The following is a 26,162-nucleotide window of genomic DNA, read 5'->3' as shown; positions in this document are numbered from 1 at the left end:
CCACCCTGTAACAGGACAGGTGTGGGGCAGGGGGATCACAGTGTGGTGTGTCTAGGAGCTGGCACAGGAGGCAGCTGCGGATGCTGTGGTGCCTGTAGAGGGCTAGCCAGCCGGGAACTGATTGGCGACCACTGTTCCTCCTTCCTCGCCCCTTGTTTGCGTCAGGGTGTTGTTTCTGGTGCAGCATGGGGAGTGTGCTCAGGGCTGGGGAATAGTCACCTCTCCAGGCAGCTCTGGGGAAGAATTACCCCGGCAGGCCCCCAGCTAAGCTCAGCAGCCTCTGTCCCAGACCGTTAGCAGCTCTGCCATGCTCTAATTGTTCTTGTCTCCCAAAGCGCCCACAAGAGATTCAGTGAGCTGCTGTCAAAGGAGGAGAGGGAGAGTATCCTGCAGAAAAGAGTCCCCAAGAGCAAGATCCTCACACTACCTGAACTGAGGGTATGGTGCACACCCCTGCTGCTTAGCCTCCCCCTCCGACCCAGCCCTAGGAGGAACCAGGTCAGTCCCACTGATCTCTTGGTTCTGGGCCAAGACTTGGTTCCTGGCTGTGGGCAGCTGCCGTTCGTTTTGGGTGTGCTCTGCAATCGAGGAGGCGGTTCCAGTCATGGTGCGCTTGCTCCACTTACCGTTCCCTGCTGAGCTGCCAGGGCTGTGGGAAGAGGTGTCAGTCACCATGGTGCCCAGCTTCCCAGGCCACGCAGGTGCTGCAGGCACCTGATGGCAGGGGGCTAACCAGCAGCAAATGGAATTGCACAGGAAGTTCTGAGGGTCTCTGCACAGTCAGGGATTTTAAGGCTGGAAGGGACCATTGTGATCATCTGCCTGACCCCTCTGGAACCCCCACTGAGCTAGAGCAGAACTGCCCTGCTGCTGCTGGGAAGTCCTGGTGCCTCAGTCCAGTGGTGATTCCCCATGTGTTGACAGGCAAACCCGTTCCAGGACCGGATCTGCTGGGTCTTCTCCACCTCAGAGGATGGGGATGGCAGCATGTCCTTCGAAGACTTCCTCGACATGCTGAGCGTCTTCAGCGACTCAGCCACTTCGGAGATCAAATCCCACTACGCCTTCCGCATCTTCGGTAGAGATCAGCCAGGCCCCGGGGTGAATGCTCTGCTTCGCCGGTCCCTCTGTGCAGAGCAGGGCTTGCGGGGGGGGGCTGCTCTCACGGAGGGGGTCACATCAGGAACTTGCTGTCCTGTTTGCCCAGCTGCAGTCTGAGGTGCTTGGAGCAGGTTGTGGTGTTAGCCAGCCCTACCCCAGCGAAGGGCTCCAATGGGGAGGCTGCGAGGCCCCCGGGGCAAGCCTGAGGCCCAGCCAAGAGGCCCCTCTCTGGGAGCACTCCTGCTTATGAATCTCCTGTGTCGCTAGGCCACAGCCATGGAAACAGGGTCTCATGGGCAAGTGCCTCTGATGGTAACCTGGACGTTTCCCCCCAAAGATTTTGACGATGACGGGACCCTGGACAGGAAGGACCTGGAGAAGCTGGTGAACTGCCTGACAGGGGAAGGAGACGAGACTAGGCTGAGTGAGTCAGAGATGGACCAGCTCATCCAGAACGTGAGTCTGTGGGGCTTGGCCAGGAGGGCTTGCTGGACCTGCTGTGTGGGGCTGCTCAAGCAGGCTTTGAGGGCTGGTGTTTCCCTTTCCCTGACAGATCCTGGAGGAGTCCGATATTGACAAGGATGGGACAATTAACCTCTCTGAGTTCCAGCATGTCATTTCTCGATCACCAGACTTTGCCAGGTACCTCTGTCTCCACTGCTTGCTGCAGTGTCTGGCTGGAGAAAATCCAGTGCTTGCTAGGCAGGGAAAGCTAGCCAGTGGGTGGAATGGGGGTTTGCTTAACTCTCTGCGCAGAGTGGACACAGATCTCCCAGGTGGTAGCAGGGCTAAAAGCGCAGACGTAGCAGGGAGCTGCTCTAAAAAGTCTCCTATAACAGTAAAGAAACCTTTGCCTATCTCTAGTCCTGTCCACTGAGACCCTGCAATGCTCGGGGAACACTTCCTAAGCACCTGAGTCCCAGTTCAATGGGGCTGTGGCTCCTGACCCCTTCCTAGCGAGCTGTATTGTGGCAGTGCCTAGATGCTCCACTCATTTGTCTGATCTCCAGCCCGTTCTGCCGGGAGCTGTAATGTAAGCACAGAGCCAGTGCCTGCCCGAGGAGCTCGCAGACAGAACGCAGCTGGCGGAGCGGGAGGAAGGGCTGTTCTGTCCATGCTGCAGGTGGGGCAGGGAGCGACTCGCCAGAGTTACACAGGGAGGCTGTAGCAGAGCTGGGAGTAGAATCCATGGCTCCAAATCCCAGGCCAGTTTCATTACCACCGGCCCATCCTTCCTGCTTCGCAAACAGAACGAGCGCCGCCTGGCCACAGCAGGGCCTTCTCCTTTCACGGGGGGACAGGGGCCCAGGCTTTGCTTGCCTACAGTCACACCATGGCAGCAGGAGAACCCAGCTCTCCCGTCTTCTAGTCCTGAGCCTCACGCACCAGACTGCCCCCCTTCCCTGGCCACTCGACTCCTCTAGGTTGTTTCTTTGCTAGCTTGATGGGGGCTGTCTGACCATGCTCAGGGTATCCAGGGCGCCCCCCCCCCCCCCATCAAGCCATTGGCAGGAGACGTCCAGAATCATGTCTCTTAAACACCAGCTGCATTCTGCTTGGGTCTGCCATGTCCCCTCTGAGCTCCTTTCACGCCATGTTACATACAGCCCTTCCCGTGCCCAGCACTGGAGCCTTCAGCGAGTAGCTCCCCTGGGGCACAGCATGAGAATGGGCTGGTCACTGTGTCTCTTTCAGTTCCTTCAAGATCGTGCTGTGATGGCGCCACGTCCCTTCAATCGGAGGCGTCCTGTGGCTGGCTGTCCCTTCCTAGCCTGCTGTGCGGCTCTGCACCAGCTCTGCGCAGTGGCTGGATCCTTCCCCTTCTGGCAAACAGATGCGATAATATTGGTGACTCCAGGATCGTGCTAGGAGTCCGGTGTCTAGGAGCACTCCTTCCATAGTGCCTTATGCAGGGCTCCACGGGGCAAGGCCTCTCCTGCCCAGGATGCTGTGCCTTCTGTGCTCTTCTTGGTCTGCAGGCTCCTTAATGCAGCTGCCTTGTGCTTCCAACAAACTCCTGGCCCACGGAGACTACAGGTCCCAGCCTGTCAAGCCGTACCTGGATCAGAGCAGAGGCTGCTGGGATCAGCATGGCACAAAGCATGCTGGGATCTCTAGTCTCCATGGGCTATATTTTCATGGGCTTACTCCTATGCAAACCAGGTGCAGTCCTCTGGGCCTGCCCTGGACATCCTGAGCTGGAGAGGGGAACTCCTGCTGGGGCCCGGTGATAATCCAGGGCTCACCCTCCCGAGCTTCTCTTTGTGCCTTCCACGAGCAAACTGGCAGCTAGGACTCCGGCACGAGCCCCTGAGGATGCAGCAGGCCTGGCTGGCTCCCTGAGGGGGTCAGGCAAAGGGATGTAGCACAAGGGGCTTGTTTTACTATGCAATCATGTAACTGGCACCTTAAAATGCTGCTGTCCAGGGTGTTTCTGTAACTTCTCTGTCCACTTCCCAACTCCTCCGTGTTGGACCACGCACAGCTTTCTGCTCAGCCAGAGTCTGCGGGGGGTGGGGTGTCCTGGCAGGCCTGGCACAGGCCACAGCAATCACAGGGCTGGCAGCGGGCAGGGCCACAGCTGAGAACTGACTTTGAAAGCTTCCGCCTGTGCTGCTCCCAGTCTGCCCTGCCCTGGGAGTCCGTGTCTGCTGGTGCTGTACCTCCCTTCCCGAAGCAGCAGCTGATTCCTGTTGTCAGGCACCCTGGCCCTGGGTCCTTCCCCTGCTAGTCAGCTGCCGCAGGCCAGGGGAAGGCAATGGCCCTCAGGCAGAACGCTCCACTCTGCGGTCCCACCCTGCCTGCTGCTGCCTGACACAGTGCTAGTGCCTGGCTGGGGAGCAAAGACTCAGGGTGTTTGTTCTTTTCTTTCTTTCTACCCTTTCTTACACGTGCCGCTCTGCTGGGCGCTCCCCCACCGTGGGAGGGAGGGCCTGCAGTACTCTGCACGGGGCGGGGGGCTGCTCGGCCATGTATGGAGAATGAATAAAGAGCTGGAGTCTTACGCTGGGGTGTGTGTGTGTGTGTGTGCGCGCAGAGAACTGATGGCTCTGCAGGGAGACGTGTGGGGTCGGTTTCCCCACCCCCTGGGCCATGGCTCTGGGCAGCCTGCAGCAACCTGCCATCACCTGCAACACTCGAGGGGGCAGTGCTGCCTCCGGGGCTGGCTGTGTCAGGCCAGAGGCTATAGTCTCTCCTGCCCCATCATTAGGGGAGGGGGTTAATAAATAAATTAATGGAGACATCCTCTCTCCTAGAGCTGGAAGGGACCTTGAAAAGTCATCGAGTCCAGCCCCCTGCCTTCACTAGCAGGACCAAGTACTAGATTTTGCCCCAGATCCCTAAGTGGCCCCCCTCAAGGATTGAACTTACAACCCTGGGGTTAGCAGGCCAATGCTCAAACCACTGAGCTATCCCTCCCCCCCTGCTGCCCTCCCTGCTCCCTGGGGTTACGGGGCCCCGAGTCCTCTCCCGCCCTTCACTGTTCCTATTACATCTCCCTCCCCCTCTAGGAGCCCATTGACAGCTCGGTGATTCCCCCCACCAGCTAGGGGCCTTTTCAACATAGCGAAGGGATTGGGGGGCTCTTCCCTGTCCCGTGTGGTGCACGAGGCTCTGGGATCCAGCTGGCCGCGGGGTGCTGGCGGAGAACAGTGCAGAGGTCCAGCCTGTGGTGTGATCCTGCGGTGCCTCACGGGCCATGGGTCCCTCTCGCTTACAGCACCGCCACGCACTTACGGCCTGTGGTGCCCCACAGCCAGCCAGCCCACAGGATCTGTGCACAGTGCTGCCAGGGGAGCTGGAGAGCTGTAAAAGCACCAAATGCTGCTACCCCGCAGAGAAAAGCGCCCTGCCACGGAGCTGCAGCTCTGGGGCCTGGCGTTAGGGGCAGCGCCCAGCTCAGCGGCCAGGCCCAGGCAAACCAAATGGGGGCGTTTGGCTGAAAGGAGGTTTGAAACAGAACGTATAGCCTTTCGTTACCATGCCATCACTACACATGAACGTTGCCACGGCCTTATAGGTCAGCCAAGGCTGGACAGTCAGCTGTAGCCCGTACGTGATCCCTAACGTTTCACGAGAGCTCATTTAAAATCAGCTTCTGGGAGCAGCTCCTGCCCCGCTTGCCGAGAGCTGCAGGCCCTGGGCACAGCCCCTCGCACTCTGGCTCGGCACCGGAGCACTTGCCACTTGGGATGAGTAGGGTCTCAGCTCCGCCCGGGAGCCACCGACAGCTCCCTGGAGAACCCCTGGGAGGTAGGCGGTTCTCAGCCGCTGGGGAGAAGAGACCACATCTGCCAGCGTGTTTCCCAGCTGGTTGCTGAGAGCCGAGCACGGAGGAGACAGGACAGGAGTGTGGTCGAGTGACAACACACCCTTCTGCCCCATCCCCCTCCACCCCCTGGTGGCTCCTGTCGCTCCCAGCTGCCCCAGGCCCCTCCACCACCACTCCTCCCCCCTGTGGGTCAAGCCCATTCATCCTCCCGCTTGCTGCCCAGAGCACAGCCGGGCCTGTCTCCCTGCTCTCCACTCTGAAGGTGTGACGAAGTGGGACTGTTCTTAATGTTTCCCCTAATACTGTGTGGGTGCCTCAATTTCCCCTGTGCATTTCTTAAGCCTCTAGGTGGTGGGATAAAGGCCAGTGTGCATAAATCACCAACCCTCTGTCTCCCTGGCAACAAATGGGCAGGGCCCTTCCCCGCTGCAAGGGAATAGCTAAAGGTGAACAAAGATCAGGTGACCTCCTGGCCCAGGCAAGAGACAAAGCCCAGAGGAGAAGGGGCTGGAAGGGGTTTCAGTTTGGAGCTGGCTGGGGACTGGAAGAGGGCAGATGGGTGTCTGGCTCACAGGACCCCAGAATGGACCCGGCCGAGGGGTCTGGTTCGCTGGACCGACAAGCTGTGTTTTAGACCATGTTCCTGTCATCTAATAAACCTCTGTTTTACTGGCTAGCTGAGAATCACGTCTGACTGCAAAGTGGGGGTGCAGGACCCTCTAGCTTCCCCAGGACCCCACCTGGGTGGACTCGCTGTAGGAAGCGCACGGAGGGGCATATGCTGAATGCTCCAAGGAGGTGAAGCCCTGTGAGCTTCTTGCCCTGAAGACGGTCTGCTCCGAGGGAGAGGAGGCTCCCTAAAGTCCTGACTGGCTTTGCGGGGAGCAGTTCCCGAGCATCGCCCGGGGACTCCGTGACAGAAGGCCAGCACCCGGGAGGAGCAACTGCAGAGAAAGTCCCTCGGCCCTGGGCTGGGGCTTGCTCCGCGGGGATGGCCCGCGGGGGGGGAAGGACTGGAACATGCTCTTTGCACACCAATCTTCAGAGAATGGAGCAGGCTACTGAACACGGCCCCGCTGGGAATGTTCCAGCCTTACTTTCCCATGAAAACTTGGCCAGGGGGTAAAAGGCAGCAGGGGGACCATCCGCTCCAAAGCCTGCAAAGCTCCAGTGCTGGGCAAGGAAGCGGTTACAAGAAATGTTACAATGGATTGTCCCTGGGCTCTTGAACGGCTGAAACTTCCCCAAAGCCTTCAGGCCGAGGCAGCCCCCGCATGGGGAATTTCAGCCTGAGTGGTTACAATTCACCGAGGAGGGGCTTCTGCTGAGTGCAGGTGCCTCTCGCAGGCCCAGCTCTGCTCACAGCCCCGTCGCGCCCCATGCCCACGTGGACAGCGCCCAGGGACCGCGCACTCACCGCTCACCAAGACGACATGTGGACTTTATGTAAAAAAGACAGACGACAACAACTCATTTCTGTGCAAGAACGTCCACACACGGTGTGAGCCGGTACGGTGACAGCACCGCCCCAGCGGCACCTGCTGCTGCTCGGACGTGCTCACCGGGGCTCAGTTCACATTGTCACATAGTAAAAACAACCCAAAGCACAAACGCACAGAACATGCCCCGACCCAGCTCTTGGCAGGCGCCAGGACGTCACAGCAGGATGTGGAACGAGGGGGATACGACACAGATGAACTCTCCTGCCTGGCCACCGAACAGGCTCCACATGCAGGCAGCAGCTTGCTCACACGTGTCAGTGTTAGACGTGCCAGCTCCGCCCCACTAAGGTGCACAGGTCCCCACTGCACCGCTCCCAGCACCAGAGCCCCTGGGCCTTCCCAGAACGCCCTGCTTCTGCACCAAGCAACGGCCCCTGGCTGCCAGAGCTGTCCCACGGGTGGCAGGGCTGGGGCGAGGGCTGCAGGGGAGTGTGAGCGCCCCCCAGATACACGGAGGGGCTCTGCCTCCCCGAGAACGTGCTACATCGTGCTGGGCCCCCCTGCTTGGCGCCAGGCAGTTTGCAGGTCATTGTTACAGCCGGGTCGGTGGCTGCAGGGTGAGGTGGGGGCGGGCCAGCCCCACGCAGCCCCGCCATGCTGCGGCCCTGATGGCACAGGTCTCTGGGAAGGCTCAGCGGAGCCGGGGCTGGTGCGTCTCACGGGCTCAGCTCATGGCCCCAGCCTGGTCACACCACGGAGTCCCGGATTTCGGAGCCCAGCCGCACCCGGGGTCTCTGGCAGGCTGGAGAGACCTCCACGAAGCTCTCGCGGATGCTGAGGGGCCTCCTGTCCGACTGGGAGAAGGCCGGGCTGGCGCCCGGGGGCGCGTGCGGGGGGGTGCTGATGTAGTTGTCGGTCAGGGCCTGGTAGCCCTTGTGGTCGGGCGCCGTGCTGGGGAGGCTGCTGCCGTTGAGGGGCAGGCTCTCGACGGGCAGCCCCACCTTCCTGTGGCTCCCGCGGGGGCACTCGCCCTGCTTGAGGAAGGCCTTCATGCTGTCCCGGTGCCGGCAGAGCACGAAGAGCGCCAGCAGCAGCAGCGCCGCCCCGAAGAGCGCACACATGATCAGGAACTCGGGCCAGTAGCTCTTGCCGTCGTGCCGGGAGGAGACGCTGCCCACGGCAGAGGTGCTCCGGGAGGTGCTGATGGTCTCCATGGCGTCCTGGCCGGGCAGGGGCCTGCCCGCTGCGTCCAGCGGCACATGCAGCACCGGGGCCAGCTCCTCCACCCCCACGCAGTAGCTCGCCATCAGCTTCTGGAAGCCCTCCTCCAGCGACCAGCACTCGTAGGTGCCCAGGCGCTCCAGGCTGCCCACCAGGATGAGGGCTCCGTCCGGCAGCACCAGGTAGGAGGAGTTGATCTGGGTCCCATTGTGCACCCACAGCCGCGAGGCCAAGTTGGACAAAAGCCGGCACGGCAGGGGCCTGACCGCGTTGGGCAGGAGCCGGATCTGCTGGCACTGCGGTCCCTCTGCTGCGGAGCAAGCCACGCAGGCAGGTCAGGAACCGCTCCGGCCAGCCGCCTCCCCCTGCCCACGCCAGGCCCGGGTCACCCGTGGGGCAGCAACTGGGATGTGGGAATGACCGGCAATGGCCCAATGTCCCCATGATGGGGGGGAATGGGGGTGGCCAGCGAGGACCCAGCTCCGGGCTGCAGCAGGGTCTACGCGCAGGTGAGGGGCGTGTTCTCACTCTAGGAGGGAGGCGGCAGCTGTGTGCTCCTAGAGCGCCCCCAGCTGGCCAGGCCCTGACGCCACCCGCCCTTCGGAGGGCAATGGCAGCTAGTCTGGACAGATGGGAGATCCTCTTGGATCCTTGTGCAGAGGTCCCAGAGCCCCCCGGCCCCACAGCAGGCTTGTAAACCCCAACCCCGCTGGGTCCTGCCCCAAGGCCTCCTTACCTGGGGGTCGGAGAAGGCGGGGGATGGGCAGGGACACGTTGCCTGCTTGGCAGAGCCTCTCCGTGTCGGCGTCTTCGATATCCTGGGCCCAGGGTCTGCAGGGGGAGACTCGCAGTCAGCGCGGCCTGTGCAGGGAGGGGGCGAGGAGCAGGGCCGAGCTGGGGGGGCAGAGCTGAGAGGGGTGAAGGTGGGGGCAGCCGGGCTGAGAGTGGTTGATCTGAGGGGCGGGGGCTGGCGGCAGCCGAGAGGGGAGGGGGCGAGGGGCAGGGGCTGGGGGCAGCCGAGAGGGGCGGGGGCTGGGGGCAGGAGGCAGCCGAGAGGGGCGGGGGCTGGGGGCTGGGGGCTGGCCGAGCCCAGCACTTACTGGGGGTGCAGCTGCAGGTGGTACTGGGCGACGCTGCGGCAGGCCTCCCCGCTCCAGGCGCAGTAGGGGTCCCGGGACAGGATGCACTCCCCACAGCTCCTGTACAGGCTGCAGTTGGAGACGGGTACCTGGGCCACTGCTGAGTAAGAGGCAGCGTAAAGCAGGCCCTGTGCAGGAGAGAGCAGATTGAGAGCCAGCCCCAGCAGAGGGCGTGTGCCTGCGTGTGCACATGCGTGTGTCACCGAGGAGACGTCACCGGATGGGATCTATGTGGCAGGTGCCATTCCTGAAACCCACGTTTACCTGTCGTCTGTGTCTGAGATCCCCACCCTGTCGGCAGGCAGGATAGGGTTACGTGGGCTCTGCTGACTCCCCCAGGCAGGGGGGGGGAGGGGCACCTCTCTGGGGAGAGAGGCTCTAGGGCGTGGGCTGAGCAGGCAGGGGAGCCCTGGAGCAGCCCAGCGGGGGCAGAAGGGCTGAGCCGAGCCGCTCTCTGGTTGTGAGTTTCTGTTGCTAAAGCCAAACCAGGGAGGATGGAGTTTGCCTCAGTTCTGCAGAGCAGACCCTGTCACCTGGCTCCCCCCAGGAGATGGGGCCGTTGGTTTTCCCTGATGAGCCTGTTTCAGGGCAGGAAACCCTACCCAGGGAGGGAGGGAGCCAGAGCCAGCCATGCTGGGAGCCATTCGGCAGTGAGAGGAGAAGTGAGCCCAGGCTTGGCCCTGGCTCCCTCGGTTTGCCCCACAGGTTGACCGAGAGCACTTGGCCCCTCTGGGCGTGCCCAGCCCCAGGGCAGCAGGAGCAGGGCTGTGCAGAGCGCCATGCAGAAGGCAGCTCCAAGGCTGTGTATGGGAACGGCTCCTGCTCCCCCATCCCGCCCGCCCTGGGTCATGTTGCCTGCTGAGGGAGGGCAGGGTGAGGATGCAGGAGTTTCCCATCATGCTCGCTGGCTTGCCTGGCTCTGGTCCAGCAGCAGCTTGTGGACTGGGTGGCCGGCATGGAAAAGGCGGATCTCCTCGATGATGTGCACTTTCTGGTTCACGCTCACGGCCTTGTGCAGTCGCCCGTCGTCTGCAACGCACAAAGCAGGGGGCACTGAGCAGAGCCACCCGGGCTGGGAACACCCTGCCTGGCTGGCCCCCACGAGCTCCCTAGGGAGACGCACCTGTGCCCAGGAAGAGGACGTCGTAGGCGTGGTGCAGGCCCCGCACGCGTTGCACGCAGATCTGCTGGTAGTGCACGCGACTCTGCAGCAGGAGCGGCTGGCTCCGGATGGCACTGTCCATCAGGAAATGGTCCTTGATGAAATTCAGCACGCGGTCTGGCATCTGGAGAGAGGAGTTGATCTTCATGTGCCGCGTGCGGCTGGTGATGCACTGGTGGGGCGGAGAGGAAGAGAGCTAGACACACGGACAGCACAGCCCTGCAGCACCGGGACAGACCCATGGCCTGCGGTCCCAGTGCACAGCCCCCAGCAGGGGGCATTAGTGAGGGCAGGGGCTGGGTGCTGGCGCCTTTCACACAGCCTCTCCTGGCCCCCCTGAGCTGCAGCAGCCCCTGCTAACAACCTGGCCAGGAGCTCGAGGAAGACACCCAGGGGCTGGGCGCCGCTGGAAGGTGGCAGTGTGGATTGGCTCAGGCTGCGCTGATGTGACCGGGCTGGAGAGTCCAGTGCCCCAAGGAGCAGGCAGGTTTGGGGCAAGTCCTGCCCGCTGTGCTGGGAGAGGGGGACGTACCGCTCCGGGCCGGGGCTCTGGCACAGGGCCGGTGTCTGTGTACCACTGCTGCGTCTCACGGTTCACCTCCTTGTAGAGCCCGCCGAAGGCCTTCTGCACGTCGTGCATGGCAAAGGCACATACTGCCGAGCTGCCCGGGCCCCCTTTGTTCCTGGCACCAGAGGGGAAATCAGCAGCTAAAAAGGGTCCTGGAACCACCCAGAGACACCCGGCCCCTGCACGGCCCCTGCAGGCTGGGCACAATCCACCCTGACACACAGCTCCCTGCAGCACCTGGACCAGGCCAACAGCTGGGACACATAACGGGAGGGGAAGAGCCGTCAGCAGCTGCAGGGAGCGGCCCCTAGTGGGGAAAGGCCCCATGTCCCATTCCCCGCCCCCCTGAGCCAGCCAGTCCCCCACCATGGGGCCAGATGGGAGCCGGCACCCCCTAGCGGGGAAAGGCCCCGGGTCCCATTCCCCACCCCCCTCTGCTAACCCAGGCCAACCCCTCTGCTGGCAGTGCCCCAGGGAGACGCCCTGGTTTGGGTCTGAGCGGCTCTAGCTGGAGCCAGCTGCAGGGCCCTGGCCCACGCTCACCACTGGGAGGTGAAGACGCCGTAGAAGACTGTGTCCCTCCAGCGCCGCTCGTCCGGCGTGAGCACGAAGACATCCTGCAGCACGTTGAAGGGGAACCCGTCGTCGGGGCGCGAGCACAAGAGCTGGGCCTTGAGGAACGTGGTCCACCTCCGCTGGAGCACCCGCTCCCCGCCTAGGTCCCCCTGCCAAGGAGAGAGCGGGCGTCACCCTGCGCTGCCCCAGGCCCCCAGTGCAGCAGAAACAGGCGGTTGCACCAGAAAAGCGGAGCCTGGAGAAGCAGGCGAGCTCTGTGGGCAGCAGGGGGCGCTGCAGGCCCAGCCACAAGCACATTGGGTGGGGCCATCAGTGACACATGCACGGCCCCCCCCCTCGCACAGGTGTGACTCTACCTGCATCAGTTTGCACATGTGACTGACCCCATCACGCAACCTCCCTGGCACGTACACGTGACCACCCGCCCGAGGACACTACGCGGCTCACCTTGCACACGCGGGCGATCCGCGACACGATGGTGTTCTCGAAGAAGTCGAACTCCTTGCCGGTCTCGCTGAAGAAGAAGTACACCTTGTCGTCATCCCCCTCGGAGTTGCCAGGCGGCAGGCTCTCCCGCAGGTAGGCTGAGCCCACGAAGGCTGGGTCTGCATCCCAAATACAGAGCCCTCAGTGTCAGCCCCCTGGGACCCCAGAGCATCCTGGAGTCTGGGCAATTCGTCGCTGGGGCCGAGACGCAGCCTCCTCTGGGGAGGAGTATGGCAGTGACGGGAAGGAAGGAAGCTGAGCTTGCCTTGGGGGGCTCCCAGCCAAGCAGTGACCCAGGCCAGCCCTGCTTAGCCTGAGAGAGGGGACAGGAGGGCAGCCCAAGGCGAGAGGCAAAGTCTGACTGGGATCAGCAGCCTAACCCCACCCCATCCCCGCCAGGCCTGGCGGACACCTCCTCGTGCTCCTGGACCTTGTCTGGGCCGCCTGTTGCTCGCCCCTGTCCGGGTGTGCCTGAGATCGGGCCCTGCCCTGCCCCAGCAGCCCTGCACCTTGCAGCCAGTTGAGGGAGTTCTCGGTCTTGAGGGAGATGCGGCTCTCCTGGCTCCGGTAGATGGTCGGCTCCTTGCCCTGGAAGTCGCTGACGGTCCCAGCGTAGAGCTCACCATCTGCCGAGCAAAGACAGACCCGCTGGCATAAGGAGGGACCGGTTCCTCCCTCCCCGCTGCTGGCACTGGGTCCGGAGCAGATCCAGCTGCCATCTCCCCTCATTCGGGGCGGCTGCGCCAGGGGTTCTCCGAGCCCCTGCCAGGGAGCCGTGTTGCAGTGCTCTGTGCCAGGTCTATCCCGCTGCTGGCCTCCAGCCGAAGGCGCGTATCGATCCGGCCAGAGGGGACAGAGAGAACAGAGCTCCCAGGCGTCTCCTATGGCCCGGCCTGGCAGCGGTGAGCACCACGCGTCCCTCTGCCAGGGGGCCAGCGTCACCCCACTGGCTCCATCTCCACTTCCGCTGGCTGTTCCTCATCCACGGGCCAGGCCGCGGGGTGCACAGCCGTTCCCCCCATCCCCGCCCCCACCCCGGGAGACCCAGGGGAGGTACCAGCCCCTCCTTACCGACCATGATGGCAGTGGATTTGTATTCGGGGTCAAAGGGGCAGCGGCCTTTCCCGTCCTCCAGCAGCAGCTCCCTCGCCTGGCTGAAGTTCTGCACATTCTGCAGAGGAGAGGATGCTCGGAGCGGGAAGAGTCAGGTGGGGGGGAGGCGGGGCCAGGAGGAGGGCAGGAGCCGGGGGGGAAGGCAGGTGGGGTGTCTCCTGCCCTTTCCTCACGTCCCCAGGGTATTTCACTGGGCAGGTTACTGAGTCCATCCAAGTCCCTCCTGCTGCCCCATCACACCCCAGGGCCCTCGCCACGGCCCTGCCAGGGCTCAGAGCTGGGCCTGGAGTCCCACCAGGGAGAACTGGGTGCAGGAGGGATCGGCTCTGGGGCCCACATGCTGACCCCTAACTCTGCGCCTGGCCCAAGGCTGCTCAGCTCTTCCCTCGGGCAGCAGAGCGTCGAGCTGGGGAATAGTGAGCTCTGTCCCTGGGGTGACAGGGACTTGTGCTGCCTCAGAGCCCGGGCACAGGTGCAGGGAGAGCCCCCAAGCCAGTGCTCCCTGCAGGGGGAGTGGGGCAGTGGAGGGGCTGGGCGGAGCTTGCACGGAGAGTCCCCATGCAGCACTCACGAGGTAGGTGCACACAGGGCTGAAGGCGCCGGTCCCGCAGGCGTACAGGTGGCTGCTGTTCAGCTGCAGCAGGATCTTGATGTAATTGTGACAGTCCCTCTGTAGGGAAGGCGAGAGGCACCGGCTCAGTCTGCCCCACACGGGGTTCGCTCCTCCCCAGGCACAGCACCCACAGCCCCTGCCAGCCCCGTCACCCCACCCTGGGGCCAGCCCCGCCACCCTGCTCCGCCCAGGTTCCAGGCCCGGCAGGGAACAGCCCTGGGGCCCCGGGAGCCCAGCGGGATTTAGGGACGCAGCTGGAGTGACCAGGCCAGACGAACACCGGCCCCCACGGGACAGGCCAGGAGCCCGGGCCTCAGTTTCACATCTTACCCAAGAGACAGCACCACCAGCAGCACAGTGCCCCCTAGTGCCACCCTGGGGCAATGGGGCCAGCCCAGACTGCCAGGGGAGAGCGCCCCCTGCTGAGTTCCCCACCCCACTCCCTGCACGCAGCGCCCCCTGGTGCCACCCTCGGGCAATGGGCCAGCCCTGACTGCCAGGGGAGAGCGCCCCCTGCTGCCCCCCGCCCTCACCCCAGAACACAGCACCCCCTAGCACTGCCCTGGGACCAGCACTGACTGCAGGGGAGAGCGCCCCCTGCTGGCCCCACCCCACTCCCTACAGCCCAGCGCCCCCTAGGGACCAACCCTGACTGCCAGGGGAGAGCGCCTCCTGCTGAGTGCCCCATCCCACTCCCTGCAGCGCAGCGCCCCCTGGTGCCACCCTCGGGCAATGGGCCAGCCCTGACTGCTAGGGGAGAGCGCCCCCTGCTGGCCCCACCACGCTCCCTGCAGCACAGCGCCCCCTAGTGCCACCCTCAGGCAATGGGCCAGCACTGCCTGGAGAGCGCCCCCTGCTGAGCCTCTGCCCCACAGCACCCCCTAGGGGACTGCATCCAGGCAGCGCTATGACGAGAGCTGGCTGCAGGCCCCACTCTGGCTTTCATTGCCCCACTGAGCACGTTCAGTTCAAGGCCTCTCCCCAGCTATGGGCCCGTCTCCCCAATCCTGGCGCTGCTGTCCCATCCCCGCGGTCTCTTGGCACAGGCGGGCTGGCAGTGCGCTGTGCCCCGGGGGCTCACCTGGGGGTCCTTGCCCTTGAACGCACACTGCTTCTTCCTCTCCTTGTCCGCGCTCCAGGGCAGCTGTGGGCGAGGGGGATGGTTATCAGGAGAGCCCTCCCTGGCAGTGCCCCCGCTAGCAGCCGGCACGGCCCTTCCCCCGGTGACAGGGCCACAGCTGCCGCGGGGCGTCCCACTGCCGGCCACGCTGGGAAACGCTGCCTGGGCGCGGGAGCAGCTGCCACGCCGGAGGCTCAGAGCCCAGAGGCGACAAGGAGACGCCCCGCTCCCCCCAGGCCAGGGAGCCAGCAGGGTGTGGGGTGCGGGAAAGCCGAGAGGGCCCTGCTTGGTGCTGAACTCATCAGCCCCAGCTCGCTGTCCTGCCGGCTCCCAGAACACGCAGCCACCTGCAGGGCTCGGGGGAGACACTGGGAGTGCTGGGGAGGGAATCTCACGGGAGCCCCCGTCCGCCCACCCAGCCAGCCAGCGTGCTCCCTCCACCCCAGGGGCTGGTCCAGCCACCCCTGCGCCCGCTCTCCCGGCACTGCCAGGCGACTTACGAGCTGGTGCTGCGGGCCAGGCTGGAAGTGGCTGGTGTTGAGGGCGAAGAGGAACTCGCGCGCCCCCACATACAAGGTTCCCCCGTCTGGGCTCAGCAGCAGGGTTGTGTAGTTGGTGACTCCGTCCTTCTGAAACCACCACACGGGTCTCTCGGAGGAGCCTGGGGAGAGCCAGCAACATGCCCGTCAGTGCGTCCGGGGCTCCATGCTTAGAGCCTGGGCAGAGAGCCAGACCCACCCCTGGGCATCCCAGCACCCCACAGTACAGCCTGATCCCCAGCCGTGGCACTGGGCAGCCCCCAGCTCTCCAGAATCCACACGCTGGCACTGCCCGCTGCTCCCTCAGCAGGGGTGGCTCCTTCCTCCCAGTACAAATGGCGAGGGGATGTTAGTGCTCATGAAACGTGGACTCACCCCACCAACTCTGCCGGTGCCCCTCAATCCTGACCCACAGCCCCTGCTAGCCCAGCCCTGGGCACCCCCACAACTCTGCCGGTGCCCCTCACTCCCAACCCGCAGCCCCTCCTAGTCCAGCGCTGGGCTCCCCACAGTTCTTGGAGCCCTGAGGGCTCACAAGGACCCTGTGGCCATTTCGTGACAAGAAGCTGGCTAGGCCCTTTGACAGAGTGGGACTTTTCTGTAATATTCTGTATGAACACTGTGCGTGCCTCAGTTTCCCCTATATGCTGCATCAACTAGCAGTGGAGAAAAGGTTGTTCACTCTCTGCAGAGAGCCAGGTGTGACTGACCTAGCTGTCTGGGGTACGGCCACTCCAATGCCCCGACATTTGGTACCTAGCAACTAACGAGCATGGATGGCCCATGCACACACCCCTCCCCCCTCCGCAGGAAGCCAGCCAGCTTCGCCTGGGAACAAGAACAAGGACTGAGAGGGGCCAGGCAGGGTTGTTAAGTGGAGGCTGTTGGAAGCTGGAGTCTCCTGAACTGGGACAAAAGAGGCGTCATAGGACTCGGGGCAGCCCAAGATGGACCAAGCCCTGGCTGGGTTGGGGATTGGTCCTGCTTCGAGCAGGGGGTTGGACTAGATACCTCCTGAGGTCCCTTCCACCCCTGATATTCTGTGAGTCTATGACCAGGCTGTCACTTTGTTCTCTGTGCTACCCCAGGCCTGCCTGTGCTGTGTGCAGCTAAACCCGGCTGCCCATGAGCTCGGAGACATCCGGTGCCCCAGCAATCCCCCACCACGAGTCCCTACCTGGCAAGGGCTCAGGGGAGAGTCCGGGCCAAGCCCCTGGGGCCAGGCAGAGGCAGGTTCCTGGGAAGGGCATGTACCGGTCAGGGAGGCAGTGCCCAAGGCCCACGCCGGTGTCAGGGATCCCAGCTCTGGGACAATGAGGGACAGTGCACAGGGCAGGCTGGGGGACACCTCATGGAGCTTCAGGCCTGAACCCCGCTGGCCTCCCCAGCACCCCCCCCCAGGAGGGGGTGCCGCTGAGCAGCGGTGCCTGGGGCAGCGGGGAGGAGCTGGGGCAGGGCTGTGAGGAGGGAATCTGAGGCAGTGGGGTGGAAGAGGGGAGACTGGGGCCAGTACTGCCCCCCCCCCCATGTCCCTGCTCCATCTTGCCAGCAGCCATCTTCGCTGCCCCCAGCCTCCCACAGTGAGTGTGGTGGGTAGGAGCAAGGGGGCCTGGCACAGGGACAGTGGGCCGGGAGCAGGCGGGTGCCACTCTGGGAATGCCAGGGCACCTGCCCCATAACTCACCGCCCACGTAGCATCGTGCTGGGCACGGCTCCCTCTGCCTCCCCCATCCCAGACCATGACTCCTAGACCCAGCAGCTCTCAGGGGACCAGGCCGCGTCGCCCTGGCGCTACAGCTGTCCTCGGGCCTCGCCTCCTGGGTGCTGCTGCAAGGCAGCTCTCAACCCCCAGCGCCCCCCTGCCACAGGGCCCAGCCCAACAATGCCCCCCTGTGCCAAGCCTGGGGAGCCGCTGCCCAGGGCTTGCAGCACCATAGGCCAGCCAGACCAACCCCCATCCGAGGGCAGCGCTCTGCCCAGTATGCTGGCATCACCCCTCACCCCCTCGGTTACAGACAACCCCTCAACAGCCCCTCCCCCCAGGGACACCCCCTCAGCAGCCAGTTACCAGAGCCCCTACAAGCCCCCCTGCCCTGACACAGACAGGCTGTGCCACAACACCGCGCCACAGCCACTTCCTGTCTCTGCACTAACACAACAGCCAACCTGCCTGCCCTTTGCACCCCCACCCATCCTGCCGGCCCTCTGAGTGCCCCACACAGCTCGGGGTGGCCCAGCGGCTCTATCTGCAGCCCTGAGAGCTCATTATGTTGCTCAGCACCGGCTGGAGAGCTCCCAGTGCCTAGCCAGGCGCAAACAATTCCCAGCTCACCCCCCGCGCTGCCAGCTGATTGCCAGGATCCAAGGACAGGCCCAGCGCTCAAACCACACAAAGTGCTGTGCTGAGATTCACAGCAGCTCTCGGAGAGGTGCAGCAGGGGAATAGCCAGGCCCGGGATGCAACGCTCCGGCCCTCCTAGCCACATGGAGCAGTGCATGGTGGGAGCTGCCCCCTGCCCGGGAGTCGATCCCCGGCCCCGCAGAGCTCCCGGCACTGGGGGAGCAGGCGAGTCGATCCTCAGCTTGGGGGCTGGAGTCTATTTCCACAACAGAATCGCTAACGCTCCAGCCCCAGGGTCCCAGCCACACGCACCGCTGCAGGCCCGGGCCGGGCTGTCCAGGGTCGGTGAGGTCGAGCGATTGCCCAGGAAGGATGGAGCCCAGCTCAGGGTGGCAGCGAGGACACAGACCCCCTGGCAGCCAGCGATGTGCAGAGCACCGCAAGCAACCGGGCAGCACAGCGCCATGGGGATGCCATGGGCTCACCCCGCCACCTGCCCTGCAGTTAACTGCCTCTCTCAGCCCCAGAGCTGCCCCACGGCCAGCCCCGTACCATAGCTGGCAATGCCCAGCCAGGCCTGGCTGACGATTCACACCCGGGGGGGCCTGACCTGACCTCTTGGAAGCAGCACGGCCTCCCCAGCCCAACCTTTCCTGGGCCGAAGCTCCACCTCCTCCGGCCAAACCAGGTTTGAAGCACTAGCCACGGCCCCGCCCGGCTGACCCCCCCCAGGGCACTCGCCCCCTCCTGCACCAGCAGCAAGGACAACAGGGAACCATGTTGAGGGCCCAGGGACTCCTGTGCACGCAGATGCATCCTCCACCTCCCCGAGCAACAGCAGCCAGGTGGAGAGCAGCGTTCTTCCATCCCCTTCCTGCGTCTCCACCGGGGGCCAGTGTAGATAAATCTCTGCATTAAGCATCTTCACATAACTTTGTATTATGCCTCTATTTTCATACAACTTTGTATCAGATCCTTATATAGAAAACTTTGTATTGAGCCTTGTTATAATGTTAAAATAATGCCTTTTTGCTAGGAGTAGAATAAGATCCCCTCCCCCGCCCGGTTAATCAATTGCACTGTTGAATGAACGAGGTGTGTGAATGAGGAAGGCAAGTACCTCCAGACAGCTGCAACCATCACCCTTTTTGAACAGCATTGGGACAACACCCAGAAAGAAGCAGCACAAAGGACCAACAGACCCAGATACAGATTTGCATGAGAGGGAAGCTGCTATAAATGTGAGGTGTCTTGCAGAGGACCCTGGGTCTTGTCTTGTCAATGTCGGAGCATCGATCCGTATCGGCAAAAGCCCGGCTCCACCAGGGCCGCCCAGAGGATTCAGGGGGCCTGGGGCAAAGCAGGGGAGCGGACATACTCACCAGGCGGTGCTCCGAGTCTGCGGTGGCGGCGGGTCCTTCAGTCGCTCCGCGTCTTCGGCAGCACTGAAGGACCCGCCGCCGGACCAGTAAAAAGGCGCCTCTAGCCAGGAAAGGGATTCTCAGCCAGGGCTCGCAGGGCCCCTGTGGGGCCCAGGGCAAATTGCCCCACTTGCCCCCTGTCGCGGAGTGTGGGGGACTCAGGGCCCTGTACCCCTGGCTTCTACGATTCACTGTGACTCTCAGCCAGCCAGTAAAGCAGAAGGTTTATTGGATAACAGGAACACAGTCTACAGCAGAGCTTGTAGATACAAGCAGGACCCCTCAATCAAGTCCTCTTGGGGAGTGCAGGGAGTTTAGACCCCAACTTGGGTTCCCTGCATTGCACCTCCCAGCCCAAAACTGAAAACTCCCAAAAATTACTCCAGCAGCTCTCTCCCCCCTGCTCCTCCTCTCCTTTGTTCAGTCTCCCGAGCAGAAGGTGTCACCTCTCCCACCCCCCTTCCTGGCTCAGGTAGCTCAATGTTACTCCCAGGCTACATTCCCAAGTCAAATCTGCCCCGCTCCCTGCTCCGTCACACCCCTCCCCCATCTAACTCACCTGGCCAGTGAAGTTAAGGGGAGCAAGTAATTGGTAACAACAACAAGACGGAGTGTGTTTGTGTGTATGTGAGTGCATGAGTGTAATATAGATCATATGCATAGGATACAGTGCTGCTTGATACATGTATTACCAATAAATGTGGCGCTTTGCCTTATTCCCCCTGGGGGGAAGATAGCTCAGTGGTTTGAGCATTGGCCTGCTAAACCCAGGGTTGTGAGTTCAATCCTTGCTATTTAGGGGGCCATTTAGGAATCTGGGGCAAAATCAGTACTTGGTCCTGCTAGTGAAGGCAGGGGGCTGGACTCGATGACCTTTCGGGGTCCCTTCCAGCTCTAGGAGATAGGTAGCGCTCCATATATTTAAAAAGATCCTGTCAGTACTTTAAGTACAACACCGGAGGGGAGGCATCACTGCGCTGCGGGGGGGGGAGGGTCACATACATGTTATATGCAGACCAGGCCTCTGCAGAGAAACACGACATTCACATTGCCAGATCGAAGTTGTCACAGTTCTACACCACCACCACATTCCTACCGGATGCCACCAGGTCAGGCTGGGCAGGCTTGGGGGCCGATCAGCTGCCAGTTTGCTGGCCTGTCCCTGAGATGGGCTGGTTTTGAAAGCCCGCTCTACAGGCTGGGAAGCGTTTGTTCTGGTTTCGGTAGCTGTGCATCTCGATAGGACGGTTTAGAGCAGCAGAGGGGAGAAATCTCCCGACAGACAGCAGAAGCCAAAGCAACTCAATCACTGGCCACTAACTCAGCGGGGAAAAAATAATTTTACAAATTCTGGGTCCAGCGCCCTGCCGCCACCCAGTTCTGGGGTGAATCAGGAGCAGCAGCATGGAGTCAAGCTGGTGGGAGAGGAGTGCCAGTCCCAGAGACAGCCCGTGCCATGCTCCAGTTGTAGAACACCTGCACGGTATTCTGCTGCCCTGTGAGAAGCAGCCTGAGCAGAGACTGACCTTCCCCCACCGCATACTGCTGGAGGGGGAAGACCTCAGGCCACGCACTCAGACCCCAACCCTGTGCTCCTGATGCTCAGAGCCCATCTGCCCACATCTCCCAGGCATGCCAGCCTCCTGTTCCAGTGGACAGCCAGTGGAGGGGGCAGCACGGACAGGTTTGGAGAACAGGCAGAGTGGGGTTCTTGCTCTTTCACCCCAGGCAATGTCTCCTTTGGGCAGAGGGCTGGGAGATTCCAGGGGGGAAGCCGAGAGCAGACAGAACGGGGCATGGAACGGAAGTGCTGGCTGGAGCCCTGGCACACCCTGCCCCTTGCCGGGAGGCAGCTCCCAAAAGGCACTTCAGGACGGGACTCCGGGCTCCTGCAGGGCTGACTCACTGCCGAGCAGCTGCAGTTACCTGCCCTATGAATGGGCAGGAAACCGGGCCCCGGAAGTGCTTCCTATCCCCAGTGAGGAGCTCTCTGACTCACAGCCCCAGCCTCCTGCCTGCCCAGGGCAGCAGCTCTCAGAGGGGGAGGGCCGGCGTCACCTCCACCTGGCTGTCTCCCCACTCAGCACAAGGCTACTGATGACAACTCCTCCTGCAAGTTCCCATCCCAGATCCCCCTCACAGGGGTCTAGCCACCCGGGCAGGACAAAATCAGCTGGCATGAGCCTGCAGGGCTGGGAGAGCTCCCTGCTGGACCCCCCCCTCCCTTGCAGGGGGCACCCGCCCACTGGCTGGCAACCAGAGCAGGGGGAACTGGTGATCAGGACTCCTGGGTTCCTTTTCTGGCTCTGCCACTGCCTCCCTGTGTCTCTGTGCCTCGGTTCCCCGCTGTGCACCGGGCGGGTTAGTGACCCTGTCCCATCTGTCTGGGAGCTGGGGGAAGGTGATGATGACCCGCCCAGGCCTGTACTAACTATCGCTACGACTCCACCTGGCCGGGCAGGAATGAGCCACAATTGCTGTGGACCCAAAGCTCCCAGCAGCCACAAGGAGCAGACTGGGCCGGCTGGCAGTGACTGTGCAGAAGGGCCCCCACCTCCCAGCCAGGCTCCTTTGGGCACTTGACATGCAGGGCCGCAGGAGCAGCTGCTCCGTTCCAGCCTCCGGGCAGGGCCCTCTCTGTGCTAGCAGGAGAGACAGGGAGCTCTGAGGCCCACGCAGGTGCCAGGCACAGACCTGGATCACAGCCGAGGGGTCCTGCCTCTGCTGCCCCCGTGCCCAACAGCTGCCAGGCTTTCAGGGATGTCCCGATGCTGCTCGGGGCCCCTAGGCAAGGTGCCCGGAGCCGGCTGGGAGCGGAGCAGCCCCCCCGGCAGGGCCGGGGATGGGGCCCTCAGAGCAGCACAGGGCCCCAGGTACAACCTTCTCTGAGCCCGCACCAGCCAGGCCGGTAGCGGGAGGGGCAGGCATTCCTGCCCTGGCCATGGAGGCAGCTCTTCCCTGAGCAGCCTGGCAGGGAGCCTACGCTGCAGCCAACGGGACGTGTTGGGACAGGACCTGCTGCTTCCAGGCAAACCTGCTGGAGGTGAATGAGAGCAACTCGCCCTGCCCCGCCCCGCCCGCGCGCTCCAGTGGGCTGCGCTCAGGATGGACCCCCTTCCCCGCCGGCGCGGTGCACAGGGCAGGCCCCTGCTCTTCTGGGGGGACGGGCCAGGCCAGGCCGTGCTATCCATCCGAGCAGCCTCCCCACACCCACAGACTGGAGTGGAGCTGTGCAGAGACCGGGCCCATAAACCAGTGTGGGCACGTGTGGCTGGGATGGGCCCACCTGGGGCAGGGATTGGAGGCAGGGCAGAGCCCAGCACAAGCCAGAGAACTGACCTGGCACGTCACGGGCAGGAGGAGGCACGCACAGAGCTCTAGCTGTCCCGCCCAGCACCACGGGCCCGATCCTGATCAGGGCATCTGGGTGCTACCATGTACAACAGACACTGCCCCTGCCCCTGAGCAACAAGCCCCAGGCAGCACATGGCCAGCGAGAACCTGCTGCATTCACCCTGCCAGAGCAAAGGGCGCCCAGTCTGAGCTGCCAGCGAGGAGGGGAGCGCTCCCCGGGGCAGCGCTGGGCAGGGCAGTGCCCTGCGGGCACCCATGGGTCGCTGGCCTGGCCGCAGCAGAGCAGGAGGGAAACCCAGATAGCAGGCTGGGGTGTTACTGGGAACAGACTCCTGCCGAAGGCTGCAGAGTTTGACCCCGCTGGGTGGCAGGGAACATCCCTGTGCATAGAATTATAGAATAGACTCATAGAATATCAGGGTTGGAAGGGACCTCAGGAGGTCATCTAGTCCAACCCCCTGCTCAAAGCAGGGCCAATCCCCAGACAGATTTTTTTTTTACCACAGTTCCCTAAATGGCCCCCTCAAGGATTGAACTCACAACCCTGGGTTTAGCAGGCCAGTGCGCAAACACGGAGCTATCCCTCCCTCCCTGCCTGTCCACCCAGCCTGACGCGCAGTGCTCGCTCTGTTGCAGGTCCCCAGTGCCCCATCACCGCGGCCCTGAGCATTCTGCAATCAGGAACGGCTCTACCGTCCCAAGGCCCTGCCAGGGTGGGCAGTGCTGCTATCCCTGCAGTACTGCGACCTGTCCCAGGCTGCCCAACCCATGGCTAGTCCCCGGCCACTGGGCAAACCAAGCTTCCTGGGCTCCGACCTCACCCAGCAGCTGGGAGCAGGGCAGGGCCCCCAGCATAACCATGCAGGGTCCCGAATGCTCAGCACACAGGACAGACCACCAGGCTGCTCCCCCTGGCCCTGGTGAGTGCAGCCTGAGAGCAGGGGCATGACGGACAGAGGGGGGAAGTGCCAGAGCCGTGCCCATGGGAGAGGATGGGATCCCTGCAGAACACCCTGGCAAGGATGCCCTGGGGAGGAGCCTCTGCTCCCAGCAACAAGGCAGGATAGGACCCAGTGGAGCAGAAAGCAAACCCCTTCTCTCCCCAGCGACCTGCTCATGCCAGGCATGGTGGCGCTGCCTTCTCATGTGCAGGGAAGTGCCAGCACCTCCCCTCCCCCACCATTCCAGGACCCAGTTCAAAGCCACCCTCTCTATTCAACCCTCCCTGGACCGGCTCCAGCCAAACACACAGACCCTGCCGTTCCCCCGCCCCTGCTTCTCCAGCCTGGCCTCTGGGCTTTCAGGCAGCCCTCCCATGCTGGGTGCAGAAGCCTGCTCTGCAGCGTCTGCTGCTGGAACAGCCTCGCTGGGGACAGCTCTGCCTGACAGCGCAGCTCCCACTGCCTGGGAGCGGCTCTTTCATTGCTTCACCCCGTCCATCACTTACACCCCCAGCCTGGCCCTACTGCACCGGCCAGCATGTACCGTGGGCCTGCCCAGGCTGCACCCCTCTGCTGGCAGCCTGCCACGCAGCAACCATTCGGAGGCAAGCTCTGGCTTGCGGGGCTAGGCAGGGCACTGGTGTTTCGCAGCCTCAGCACCTAGCAGAGGTGTCACAAGCATTTCAACACCAGGGAGAACGTAGGCTGCAGGATTGCACCACGGAGTTGCAGAACCGAGCACCATCCCACTGGCCCCTGGGGGAGGTCAAAGGGATGCTGGCAAGTGCTACACACATCACCTCGTGAGCTGGGGCCAGAGCCGCGGCGGGGCAAGCCCAGGCCCCCTCCACTCTCTGGGGTTCGCTGGGCTGGTCACTATCCCCGGCTGGCCCGGGGTTCCCAGCCCAGCAGGGAGTTCAGCACTTTCCCCGATCAGCAACAAACAACAGACGGGACAATTCTGCCCAGCTCCGGCTTGCACAGGAGTGGGTTCAACCCGCCGACGTCTGGGCCCAAACTCCACAGAGGAGTCCCTGCGCAGCCCCCAAGCCCAGCCCCTTAGCCCTCCGGCTGGCCTACCCCAACCACCTCACCGCCTAATTCCTCCCCCGCTGAGCACCAACACGGGCACAGCCCTGTACTCCTCAGGGCAACGTCAGAGCCCCTGTGGAGAGCTGTGCAGGGGAGACGTCCCCTGAGACTCCGCTCAGCCCCACACCGAGGGAAGGGTCCCCAGGCTCAGCTCAGACTCAGGGGCAGGGTTAGGGCGTCCCGGAGCCGTCCCCAGAGAACTCTCAAGCTGCAGGCCCAGCCCAGGGCAGCAGGGTGAGGAGTGATCCCCCCTGACAGCATCACCTCCCCTTGTGCAACAGGTGCCGGAGGCAGGACCCAGGCAAGCTGGGTCATCGGGCAGGTCTGGCTCTACAGTGTATAACTTTCCTACTGTGGCCAATGAAGGCTGGCAGGGGGTGAGCTGGGCCCTGGGAATCGGCCACCAGCAGGACTGAAACCCTGCAGCTCCAGAGAATGGGGCCAGCCAGTGTGCACAGGCCCTAACCGGGCTGTCCCCTGCCCTCACTTCCCCTGCCCCTGGAGCCAGCGGAGGGGCCTAGACCCAGCAGTCAGGAGCCACTCCCGAAAGCTGCTGTAACCCAGGCCCATGCACGGGGGCCAGTGAGTTGGGTACGACTGGCATGGCGCGCTGTGTGCTGCCACCGGGGCAGGGGCATATCCCTTAGCAGGTGCCCATCTCCCAGGGACACTCCGCCAGCCTAGCGGGACAAGAGCCCGAAGAGCAGTGCTGCTAGCACAGGACTGAGGGATAGAGACAGACACAAACGCAGCCTCAGCCCAATCCCCCTGCCAGCCCAGCCGCTCCAGGGGAGCCAGGCCCGACTCGTACATCACACGCCACAGGGTGGGGAGGGCGTTTCTCTGCTCTCCCGGCTCCCACGTCCCCACCACTGGGAGCAATTCCCCACAAATCCCCATGTCCCAGCCCAGCCATCCTCCCTCCCTCCCAGTGCTGTGGGCCTGGGCCACACAGTGCAGTCAATGGGGCCAGAGACACAACCCCCCCCCATGGAGCTCCTAGCCCTGCTCCTTCAGGGCTCAGCTGCCGGCAGGCCCCATCCCGCTGCATTGACTAGCCCAGCGCGCGGGGCACTAGGGAGAGGCCCATTTGTGACACACGTGGGTAGTGCTGTGCCACAGAGCAGTGTGTGAAAGGCTCTGCACTTGGCAGCCTTCACACAACCCCAACGGCTGGAGACCGCTGGCCTGGCCAGGGACGGGACCGCAAAGCACTGCCCAGGGGAGCGTGCATGGTCCTGCCCTCGTGTCTGCAGCTACAGACGTGTATGGGCGTGTAACACGCCGTGTACCTGCTGGCAGCGATCTCTGCCCCAAGCCTCGGCTCCTTTAGTGCCCCCGCCGGGCTCCCCCCGCCTGCTCAGTCCAGCCCCGCGCCCCGCCACAACCCCCTGCCCACAGCTCCGGGGCTTTCTCCTTCCAGCCGGCCCTGCCCGGCCGGGCAGCTGCGGGACCCGGCTCCCAGCAAAGCCGCCGGCGCCCGGCGCGTCCCCGGCAGGAGACGTCGGGCAGGGCCGGGCCGGGCTCAGCGGGGCGCAGGGGGCGCGGCAGCGCAGCCGGGTCGGGGTCCCCGGGCGAGCCCCAGCGAACCCGCCCCGCACTCACCGTAGTGCAGGCTGACCCGCGGCACCGTCTCCTCGGAGGCCGAGAGCAGCAGCAG

General features: G+C 63.5%; 2 protein-coding genes across 3 annotated transcripts; one reads left to right on the top strand and one right to left on the bottom strand.

Annotated features, from left to right (window-relative positions):
* Nucleotides 1–6: 6 nt before the first annotated feature.
* Nucleotides 7–4,105, top strand: CIB1 (calcium and integrin binding 1). 2 transcript variants are annotated; one of them, XM_024200713.3, is made up of 5 exons: nucleotides 7–438; nucleotides 925–1,078; nucleotides 1,439–1,557; nucleotides 1,655–1,743; nucleotides 2,797–4,105. In XM_024200713.3, exons 2-5 carry the CDS (start codon nucleotides 988–990, stop codon nucleotides 2,816–2,818), a joined length of 321 nt encoding a protein of 106 aa, XP_024056481.1. In that variant the 5' UTR covers nucleotides 7–438; nucleotides 925–987; the 3' UTR covers nucleotides 2,819–4,105. The 2 variants fall into 2 exon arrangements, with proteins under 2 accessions (XP_024056481.1, XP_029766628.1); XM_029910768.1 differs by lacking the exon at nucleotides 7–438 and having other exon boundaries at nucleotides 456–1,078.
* Nucleotides 4,106–6,815: 2,710 nt separating this feature from the next.
* SEMA4B (semaphorin 4B) lies at nucleotides 6,816–26,162 on the bottom strand (the record flags this gene model as incomplete). Its single annotated transcript, XM_029910779.1, has 14 exons — nucleotides 6,816–8,347; nucleotides 8,774–8,868; nucleotides 9,138–9,304; nucleotides 10,090–10,205; nucleotides 10,300–10,510; nucleotides 10,871–11,021; nucleotides 11,450–11,631; nucleotides 11,930–12,087; nucleotides 12,478–12,594; nucleotides 13,040–13,139; nucleotides 13,653–13,751; nucleotides 14,776–14,838; nucleotides 15,315–15,475; nucleotides 26,108–26,162. Coding segments are annotated over 14 exons (2,460 nt in total), but the record flags the coding sequence as incomplete, so codon positions are not given.

This window comes from Terrapene carolina, unplaced genomic scaffold (genome assembly GCF_002925995.2).
Source record: "Terrapene carolina triunguis isolate 2854851 unplaced genomic scaffold, T_m_triunguis-2.0 Scaffold67, whole genome shotgun sequence".
Taxonomy (NCBI): Eukaryota; Metazoa; Chordata; order Testudines; family Emydidae; genus Terrapene; species Terrapene triunguis.
Note: the sequence above shows the minus strand (reverse complement) of the source record. Positions and strands in the feature narration are given on the sequence as shown.